Source organism: Sinocyclocheilus rhinocerous, unplaced genomic scaffold (assembly GCF_001515625.1).
Source record: "Sinocyclocheilus rhinocerous isolate Xijiao unplaced genomic scaffold, SAMN03320098_v1.1 scaffold882, whole genome shotgun sequence".
Taxonomy (NCBI): domain Eukaryota; kingdom Metazoa; phylum Chordata; class Actinopteri; order Cypriniformes; family Cyprinidae; genus Sinocyclocheilus; species Sinocyclocheilus rhinocerous.
Genome location: NW_015625572.1, coordinates 106,174 through 117,182, shown reverse-complemented (window position 1 = coordinate 117,182; position 11,009 = coordinate 106,174). Strand labels below are relative to the sequence as shown.

At 38.9% G+C, this 11,009-nt stretch overlaps 1 protein-coding gene across 1 annotated transcript in view; it reads right to left on the bottom strand.

Moving 5' to 3' along the window:
* Positions 1 to 5,561: 5,561 nt before the first annotated feature.
* Positions 5,562 to 11,009, bottom strand: part of LOC107750415 (NAD(P) transhydrogenase, mitochondrial-like) — a 9,944-nt gene continuing 4,496 nt past the window's right edge. The window contains exons 3-5 of the mRNA XM_016565780.1: positions 8,309 to 8,427; positions 8,110 to 8,225; positions 5,562 to 6,060 (exon numbers count right to left, since the gene is read on the bottom strand). Of these exons, the coding sequence (XP_016421266.1) occupies positions 5,920 to 6,060; positions 8,110 to 8,225; positions 8,309 to 8,427 (376 nt within the window). The 3' untranslated portion in view covers positions 5,562 to 5,919. The remainder of the gene's footprint in view (positions 6,061 to 8,109; positions 8,226 to 8,308; positions 8,428 to 11,009) is intronic.

The window sequence follows — 11,009 nt, the reverse complement described above, 5'->3', positions numbered from 1 at the left end:
CAATGAAACACACAGTGCCTTCACGACATGGCGGCGGCGGCAACAACAATACTACAGCGAGAATAAAAGTTACGCCTTCTTTCTTTGCATGAACATTTGGGCGGTGTTATGCAAATCTTCCCACATCGTGACGTAAACGTGGGGGAGTGTTAGAACGAGCCGTTTTAGGTAGGTATGGTTGACAACTTTTATAAAGAATATCTCTTTAGATTTGAGACTTTAGTCTTTGCAACTTTACAGATCTTCTTTACAGAAATCGCATCATATGACCCCTTTAAATATGAAAACGTACTTACAGGCGTCTTCACAACATGGCGGCGGCAGTGGCAGCAACAATAAAGTTCTTTATTTGCGTGAACATTTGGGCGGCGTTATGCAAATCTTCGCATTTTAGGAGGGCGTGGATGAGTCTTAACTTTTATAAAGAATATCTCTTTGGGTTTGAGACTTTAGTCTTTGCAACTTTAGGGATCTTATCTATTCACGAACAGCTTGTAACACTCCAAAGAGAAAGGAAAACTTGAAATCGCATCATATGACCCCTTTAAGTGACATGGACTAATCTTTGATTCTAGACAGTGTAGGAAGCCTATTATTTCTCCAGAAATGTGACTTATTTTAGGAGGTGCTAAAGAAGGACCAGTCTTTGTGATCTACAATGACTATCAAATCTGCAAGACCTTGATTTACAGTGTTATATTTCTGCTATCCAGAAAGATATGTCTTAAAGATGTAATTTGCAATAAATGCGTAATTTTGTATGGTATACCTGCTGGGGGGAAAAAACAGATCTGATATTATTGTTAATAGAGCAAAAGTGTGTATAGAGTTAAAAGACACTATCAATGTAACAAAGTCATCTGAGGAGTGATTCAACTAATACAGCTCAGAAACAGCACTGCCTGCTGGTGAAGACTCAATATAACCACTTGTCTGTTTTCACAAATATGAGATCATAAATTCAGTGACAGCATGCTATTCTTCATGTTAAAATAATTTATGGTAACATGGCATAGACATGTCTGAGGTTTGTGTGAAGGTCAGTCAGGGATACTCTCTGCACTAACATCACAATTCGGCTCCAAGTTTAAAACAACCCTAACCCTACTGGTGTAAATATTTTGTCCCTGGCTACTGCTGCACAAACACACTTTAAAGACCAGGAGATTTGCAGCCTTGACATTATAGTCCTGATCCAAACTTTACAAATGACAAAACACTGCAGCTGTGAACATCTCCATGACTGACTATACTTAGCCATCTACATAAACACAGCTATATATATTCTGTGCATATATATATATATTCTGTGTATACACACTAGCGTTCAAAAGTTGGGTGTCAGTACAATTTATTTTTTTAAAGAAATGCATGTTTATTTAGTCTTATGCAATTTTATGTATTTAAGGATGCATTCAATTAATGACAGTACAAAATAAATAAATTCTGTTCTTTAGACCTTTCCATTCCACAATGAATCATGACAAAAATGTATCAGGGATTCAACAGCACAACTGTTTTCAGCATATTAGAATGATTCCAGAACTCCTCTGCAAAACCTCAAAAGCATAAAAAAAAAAAAAAACTCTACATCTTTGACATTAACCACTCCATTTTAACCAAAGCTTCACATTCATGGAATTTAGACAATAAAAGTATCTTAAAAGGACACTTGAACCGTTTGTGTTTCTTAAATGTCAGGCCTAATAGCGAGGATATGGTACGACGAGGGTTGTACTTTGTCAACATTTATGTTTATTTTAAGAGTGAAATGGGTTGGATTTGCTTTTAAGAGCATCTGTGCTGCAGCTTAGAAGAGGACGTTTGGAGATACTGTTTGTGCACAGCCGTCCACTGTGTTTTAAATCAGAGTAATGTTCAGCTGGCCGGATGATGAAAGGGACTTGCATGCGCTCCATCTGGTGCTCCGTGTGCTTAAACTGTTAAAAGAGCCAAACAGGTGGAACAGGTGAGTATGATTCAAGACATATAGAGAGATGATCAACGGGTAGACATCACTTTTATCTGCAGTTACAGTTACCTTTGGGGATTACGATAAGATGCCACCATACAAACAAAGAGATTCTGTGCAGGCATGAATCTTTTTAGCTGTGTTTGCCAAGCCAAGTGTCACTATTTTCTACTGCTCATATTTTAGGTTAATGTTTGGAACAAGTATTGCACAGGTTGCTACGAACTTGAATGATACCCCAAATTAAGTTTTTAGACTGCAAAAAAAATACCTTAGACTTACATAGTATTGATTAGTAAATAATCCAGCAACCACATGGAATATCCTAGTTATCACTAAAATCCACTAAAAACCATGCAGATCACTTCAGCAACTGCACAGCAATTTGTATGGAAAAGCAGAATAGGTAATAAAGTATATTTATCCAGTATCATTTCAGAATGATCCAAAGAGCATCTTGAGCTTCAATAGAAGAACATTGAATTTTGTTCAAAGAAATTCACATGATCAGTGTCACATTTACTTGCTTGATTAGTCACCTAGAAATAGAGTAGAATCTAAAATTTCATGTTAATTTTACATCATAACATTTTTTGTTTGAAAAGGTCTAAAATCCTACAACATTCAGTTCATTTTCAGGTTTAAATAACATTTAGACTCCTAGATTTTCCACATACCAAGAGAAAATGAAATTCAACTACAGCTTTGGAAATTAAGGTCCATAAAATGGTCCAACAATTATTATTTAATATTGTACTGTACATTTGAATTACAAAATGTATTTATTGTAGATTTGCATTGCAATCTAGCTTTAGAACCACTAGTGTGCTGGAAAATGTGACCATAAAGCCGTGATCACACTAGACGGAGCATGCAAAATTAGTTCGGACTGCAATGGTCGTGATATGTCTGCAGCGTACATTCAACACATAAACAATAAATCCAAAATGTTAAAACATACAATCTACTCCACTTATGGTGCCGTTTTAAATGCATGTATTTTTAAATACAGCTACAAGGTTAAGGCGTGACGTATCAAACTTCTAGTGGTCACACGGCTTCACAATCAAGTCTGGTGAACTGTAACCTGCGAATTTGTAACAGCGAAATGTAAAACGTCTTCACATGGTCTTGCGTTTCCGCTCTCCCACATCTGCATGCATATGAATGAAAGCCAGTTGAACGAAAAGTATAATGTTAGATTTTGGCATGCAAATGTTCACACTTTGTATGAACAGTTCCAGAACCCATTGATCCCGTTCAAATAGTTAATGCACCAAATATAACACCGCAAACTGCAAAGCTTTGGTGTTCTTTGGTGTTTCTGTCAAATGTCTTTTGGCTCTACAAACATGCAGGTAAGCAAACTGCATGTGCATGTGAATGCAAATGTGAGTGCATAGAGCACAAAGTGTGAACGCACTTTTAAGCTGATAGAACTGGATCAGGCTCTATCTGCAATAGAGATGTAGATTATCAATGGAAATGAGCATCAGTGATGAACTCCAAGAATGCAGATTTAGTAACACAGTCCACCAGGGGGGGAAAAAAGCCACATCCTTTGACATCACAGAGACAAACCACACAGTAATTGTCACATTTGTGGTGAAGGAACACAGTGCGCCTAGCTAGTTCCAATCATATTTCATCTGGTGTTTTTCAGCACTTTTAGCACTGGAGATAACTCGTAGGTTAATGAAACAGTCACGAAGACCCATTTTATCTGCTTTCAGCATGGTTACAGAGAACGAGCGAGCAGAAACATCAGGCACATTCATTAGCGTGACCACAAACATCTACAAGACCCTCCAGGACACTGAAAGGACTGGAATTAAGAGAACTAACAGACGGACCAGACATGGAGAACCAAATGACATCAGTGGCTCAACTTCAGTTTTGCAAAGCTACGAGAATACTTTTTGAGCGCAAAGAAAACAAAAATAACAATTTAACAATTATTCTCCCCCCGAGTTACATCTTCCGCCATTTTGGAGAGTACCCGAGAGCGTAATCGACAATCAGCGTTGTTTACGTTCAAGGGAGAAAGCGCGTGCATGAACGTAATCTGCGTAATCAGGTTTGGAACGACATGAGGGTGAATAATTAATGACAGAATTTTCCTTTTTGGGTGAACTATCCCTTTAAGAGAGACTGGGAGAAGGTGCGTGAAGATACGATCATGTCTGAGTGCCACTTGTTGCAAAGGTGAAAGAACCCACATGGACTTGAGATCAGAGCAAACATCTCCACCCTTAACTTCAGACATAAATGAGGAAAAAACTGACAATGGGTAATCATTGTCACTTGTGCGCAGATATTCCCTCATCAGAAGATGCAAGTGGTTTCTTCAACAGCCCAATCTAGGCATTGTGGTGCCCGCAACACTGAAGGCATGCGATATTGAGAAATGAATGCCATCGGTTCTCTTATCAGGATGTTTATTAAGAGGGATGCTCTGTGATACAGTGGAGAGAGAAAAAACATTTCACAGTATGACATTAATTCCTCACCATGGCACAATGAAACATTTGAAGACTCACCCTCTTCCCTCCCATGTATTGCGGCAAAGCAGAATTTTCAAAGCATCGTTTCTACACAAGAACCTGTCTTTAAAAAAACATCCTGAAGGAGCGGGAGGGAATGCAAAACTCTGTATTAACCCGAACGGTGTTCGATAAATACTTTCTCTTTCCCTTGCAGCAATTGATTCCCTTACAATTTACTTCTTTTTTTCACATATTAAAACATTCCTGAATCAGATGAAATTCAGCATCTAAATTGCAAAGAATGGTGTACCACCTTCCTGCATCCACAAAATCTACATCGAGGAACAAACTATACGCGCCCCATGCAGCCCAGCTCAAGGCGAACATTAGCAGAGGAGTGTGTGATTGGGGAGGTGAGGGATTGTTTTGGTCGAGTTGAAACTGTGGAGAGGTAGGGTTGTTGTAATGGTCTGTCTTGGTTCCTGTATCTCGTAGGATCTACTCCATTAGGTCCCGGTGGGTAAAGTATAATACATATGTTCAAATCCCTGTCAAATACTGTGGAGGATTACTGCTGGGAACAAATTTGGGAGGACAACAGGGCAGATATACAGTGACTACTCATACTAACCTCACCGCTCCAGTGACATTCACTTGAATTAAGAGTGGTTGGGGAATACAAATCATTTTATGGAGGAGCCACAGGTGTTTGGGATTCTGTGTGTAAATCTTCAGTGATATTGGCTAGGACTTCATCTCAGCAGCAATCCTTCAGCGCTTCATGCTATTAACAGAAAATTTGCATTGTTTGGATATGGTCCTCTGAAGCTGCATCTGAAAAAGTTGAACACCTTACACCACCAACTGGTCACTTAATGCACATGGCAAATAAACAACGAAGCAATAAAAAGGAGAAAAAAAAGCATACAGTTTAGAGTCGTTTATGGCTTTCAAACAAATTAGTCATATGTATGCTAACGCTACAAAAAAAAAAAGTTTTTTAAACTGTATGTATTATAGATCCGGTTTTATATAGCACAGCAACAAAGCCTATTGATGGAGTCAATCATTAAATCTCTCTTATCTGTTTAAACTTTTTTTTTTTTTTTTTTAAACAGATTGCTGTGCTATATAAAACCGGATCTATAATACATACAAAGCCAGATGATAACTGGTTAGCTTGCTTTATTAATGCTAATTAATGTGATGCTGTAATGCTTTTTTTCCTTTATTTAAATGGGGGACCAAAAGAAGAACATTTAATGAAAAGAAAAACAAAAGTTCTGGAAATACTAAATAAACTACCTATATCTACAGCAAAATCGAAATGGGCATAGAGTGTCATTAAGAGCTTGTTCCTATTAGTGCTAATTTATATCCAAGGGTTTATTGGGTTTGTTCGATCTCCTCATCTCCGTGACTCATCTGGTGCAAAGCAAGGTCAGATCTTCTCTTTCCTCTCTAGCCCTCACGGACCTTGGCAGACAGAGCATCACAAGTCTTCTTGGCATCTCCCAAAAGCATGGATGTGTTTGGTTTGTAGAAGATAGGGTTGTCCACAGCAGCGTAGCCAACTCCCAGAGATCTTTTCATTACGATGACCTGAAGGGATGAAAGCAGAGGTTGATGCATTTTGTCTTATCCAGGAACAAAGGTACTTCATGGAATAAGTTAGAAAATTCACACTAAATAAAATCCTGTATGTTGCCCTTAGATTATCAACGGATTTTTCCATTGAGTTGAGCCAGCTTACACAAAATCTTCAACATTATTACTGTAAAGACAATGCATGCACCTGCATGTGAAGTGGTGGAGAACGGTTTTAGGATTTGTACAAGAGGGTGCAAAAACAGCCCATGCTTCCAACATGTAATGGTTATTTAAGTATCCGCCATTTACAAAATTAAGAGTCATTAGTGTCTTGAACACCAGTTTTTAGGCAGAGCAGTTTCTGGGAAAATCGTTGAGAGCAGCGCTTTGATTGAGAGCATCTGTTTGGGAAGGAGGAACACTTGGTAATTGAATAAGCAAAACCAGAGAGGAGAGCCCTTGCCGCTGGTCTAGCTTTAGTGTTATTCAATACACTGAAAGATATTTGGAACGAAATGACCCTCAACTTGAGACTTCAAAATCGGCAGGCGGATCCTTTTAATATCATCATCTGTCCCTCAAAAGCCCTGCAGATGTTTAATGCCAGCCAGGTGGCATCAGGATGGCGTTCAGACACACCCAACCCCTCTTCTCAAAGAGTCACGTGACCACTTTACCCAGGCTCAGCCTCCCCCAGGACAGGACAACATCCTTTTGTTAAATTATTCATAGGGCAGCTGGTTTCATTTGGGAATGAGGTTACACATGAAGGTCTTTAACATGGCTGGGAGCAATCAGTAGGATGGATGTTGCATGACATTGAGGATAACTAAACCAAAGGAGACAATCGACAGGGAAACTTCAGATTCTGCCGCACTATCATGTCATCAAGAGCGTCACTACGTTCGAAGTTGGTCGAGTTCCCTTGTTGTGACTTGGCTACACTTCCAAGTTGCTACAAATAAGGCAGGCTTTGGTTCAAAGCTCTAGTGTTTGCATAATTCCGTATGGAATTATGGAACATGTTAACAAGCTACACGCAATTACTCTTGGGAGAAGGTCAACGTGTTTGCACATTCGCAAATGTCAAGCCCCAGTACTCTGAGTGATTTCCCTAGAGAAGGTCTGGCCGCAGTGGGCCTGTCATGTGGTGAGGCACACCAGCCCCACATTTTAGGGAAAGTATCGGTCGGATGCTCTGAAATGTCATCATTCCAGAACGAGCGAGTCAGTGCTAATGAAAGCAGCGTGAGCTGGAATCTTTCTGGAGATACACCTGGACCGAAGCGTGGTTACAGTGGGAACCAGCTGTAGGGATGGGATGGAGATTTTCATATCGCTCTGGGTGGGGAATGAGGGATGGTCTATATTACAATGCTTGAGGCCAGTTCTTGCTATCTTGGCTTTTATTCCAGCTAGGCCATAAATGTAAAGCCTGATACATATGGAGTATGAAGTATGTCATGTACAGTACCGTTCAAATGTTTGAGGTCTGTAAGATTTTTAATATTTTAGAAAGGAGTCTCTTATGCTCACAAAGGCTGCATTTATTTGATTCAAAATACAGTAAAAACAGTAATATTGTGAAAGCTTATTACCAATTTCAAGTAACTGTGTTCTATTTTGATATATTTTAAAATGTAATTTATTGTTGTGATGGCTAAGACGAATTTTCAGTAGCCATTATTCCAGTCTTCAGTGTCACATGATCCTTTAGAAATTATTTTAATGTTGATTTGGTGCCCAAGAAACATTTCTAATTATTAATTAAATTGAAAACTCAATATTTTTTGTGGAAACTGGTATACATTTTCCCCCACGATTCTTTGATGAATAGACAGTTCAAAAGAACAACAATTAGCCTACTGGAAATAGAAATCTTTTGTCAAATTATAAATTTATTTGAACAACTGAATGTGCCCTTGCTGAATCCATTTCTTTAAACCCCAAACTTTTGAACAGTTGTGTATATCGTGTGAAATCAGCTACAAAATTTTTTTTTATAAGACTATAATTCATATTTAAAAGTTGCAAGGCATTAACAACTAATAAGATGCTCACCTGCTTGGACTTCCAGACCTCCAAAACAGGCATGCCAGCAATGATGGAGTTGGGGTCCTCCTGGGCCGCTGAGTTGACTGTGTCATTAGCTCCAATTACCAAGACCAGGTCAGTTTCTGAAAAACAATAATGGAAAGCACAATTATGGATTTTATATCCCACAAATGACACCAAAAAACACCAAAAATGGATATCATACCAGGGAAGTCATGATTGATCTCATCCATCTCCAGCACAACATCATAAGGCACACCAGCTTCAGCCAGCAGAACGTTCAGTTGGCCTGGCATACGACCAGCCACAGGGTGGATTCCAAACCTGAACACACACACACACGCGCACACGCAGACAATACAGATCAGTGACCTCTTAGATCGCCTGATACACATGGCATCCAAATAAAGCACTTTCCGGTTGTGCAGGATGACTCTCCATACAGTACGAGCAGGAGTCTTTGAACATGGTTAAGTAGAAGTGCTTTGGGGTTGGGGTCAGGGTGTTTGTAAGAGGTTAAAAGAGAAGGAAATAAGCAGCGGCTGAAGGTATCTTTTTAATGCCAGAGGTAGTAAAGGGCATGAGCTCAGGGGAAATGGCTTGAGGAAGACGAGTGGACCCCCAGGGCACGTGGGCAGCTTTACGACTTCACTGTAAAAACAGAAGATCACAGCCAACAGGCTTAGGAGAGACACAGGAAGTGATATGCCTGCCTTTTTTAACCAAAGTAATTTTGTGTTCCATTTTTAGTTGAGGTTTACACTGTTTTCAGATTCAAAAGGCACAGGGAACTGCAATTTAACTCACACTACCAAAAAGTAACCAATACTATTAAGTTTTCTTTCTAAAAGAAATAGTAGGAACTTTATCCAAACAGCTTTGCACAGCACAGGAACAGTAACTAAGTAATAAATGAATCAACCATCAGAGCCAGTTAATCAGTTTTAAAAAAAAAGACAATGATAAAAAAAATTATAAATGAAATAAACAGCATTCAATCCATCAAGTATATTAATTACATTTTAAATCAAATAAAACCATTTAAAACCTCAAGAGAAGGCTTGGAAAAATCTTTTTTATAATAATTAACATATAAATATAATTTAAAACCACCACACAGATTTCATTATCAGAGCATTCAATCAGTCAAGTACATTAACTAAAGACAGGGGCTCAGAAAATTATATTTTTTATATACAATTCATTTAATTATAATTAAAAACAGCCACAGACTGCATTAAAGAACTAAAAGGGTAGAATCAGACAAATTCTCAGAAAACATTCACAAGTATAAGGATAAGCATAGTTGTGCACCTTTAACCAATTTACCTGACCCAAGCAGTGTTGTTCAAATTAACATGTCAGAGTTGTTTACTTCATAATTAGTCCATTTCCAGAGCCAATTTGTGCAACATATTTGAGATCAATACACTATTTGATTTCATATTTGTTTTATTTTACACATCTATTGTCAATTATTTTCTCATCCATTTTTTTTTTAAAGTCCGCACTGCCTTGGAGAAAACCTACTGAAAAAGTTACTGAAAAAAAATGTTTCTGTTACTGAAAAAGCAGACTTTCAGAGGATGACCATTACATTTGCAAGTATCTACTAGTGGGAGGGGAGAAAAAAATAAATAAAAAATTCACATCACGCTTGCAGTTGCTTTCCATCAAATCCGACATCTGTTCATCAGTTTCCTTGACGTAAACTCTTTGTCAAATAGGAAATGAGAAAAAAACCTTGTTCAATAATCAACTAAAAAGAAATATACTTTAGTGGACAGGCCTCAAAACTTTCGAGACATGGGGTTTGTCAATCAACTCTGACGCTGGCTTACATAAGCTGCAGCTGCATGCGCAAAACAGTCTGGGCGGACAACGAACCCAAGCTCGGTTCTACCATCCAACCCAGCCCGACCGTTCTGCTATTCCCATTACCATCGCACTGCGTTTCTTCACCACGCTGAACCAACACGCGCTCTGAAAATAACTGCGCTTCTTTTCAACCACGACCTTCCAGCCCAGAGGAGATTCAGACTGCTTTCCTGCCCAAACTTGCAACTCCTTTAAATGAACCAAATCTTTTCAACTCTACCCCTGAAGTATCTTTATGGAGAGACAGACAGACAGAAACTTAATAGGAATGATAAGGAGACAGTTTACACAGTGTTAATTCTACCCACAGTCCTCTTGACAGGACGACACCCCTAGCCAATTATCCCGAAGAGAACGAGGGGGAGAGCGGCGGGTGAGCTACCTAATCTGTCCACTCTTTGGCCACCCATCTCCCCTTCAAATCAACTGCAAATGCTCTAATTGGCAGCAGCTGTTGGGCTCTCAGATCAAAGGAACGAACGAAAATTACACAAGCTTCCGGTCTGCATCTCTCCTCCACAATCACACAGTGCTGTAAAGAGAGAGAGAAAACAGGAATCTAGCTTATGCGACAGATCTGACAAGGTGGCAACTGAATGAAATAAACTGACAATTGACTGTTTAAGTATCCCACAAGTTGCATTATGGGAAATGGCACTGAAGCTCACAAGAGAGTGGCAGGGAATGATAATCTGATGCAGCATGCAACAATCTCCATCATCGGCAATGTGCTTTTGAGCAAAGCACGCATGGCTGACCACTTTGTGACCAAGTTGCTGACCACAGTGGAGCCACAGTGATCAGCCGTAGCCTTGTGAAGAGCACATTCAAATCAGATGCCATTTTAGAAAGGACTGCCAATGTCTCTTGTTTAGCCTTTTTGCTGCTTTAATAGAGAGAAGAGAGAACAGGAAAAGATGGGGAGCGAAACATGTAGAACATTAAAATTTAAAAAAAAAAAAAATATTTAAACAATATTTATAAACAATAATTACATTGATCAATATTTATATTTAAAAATGTCAATG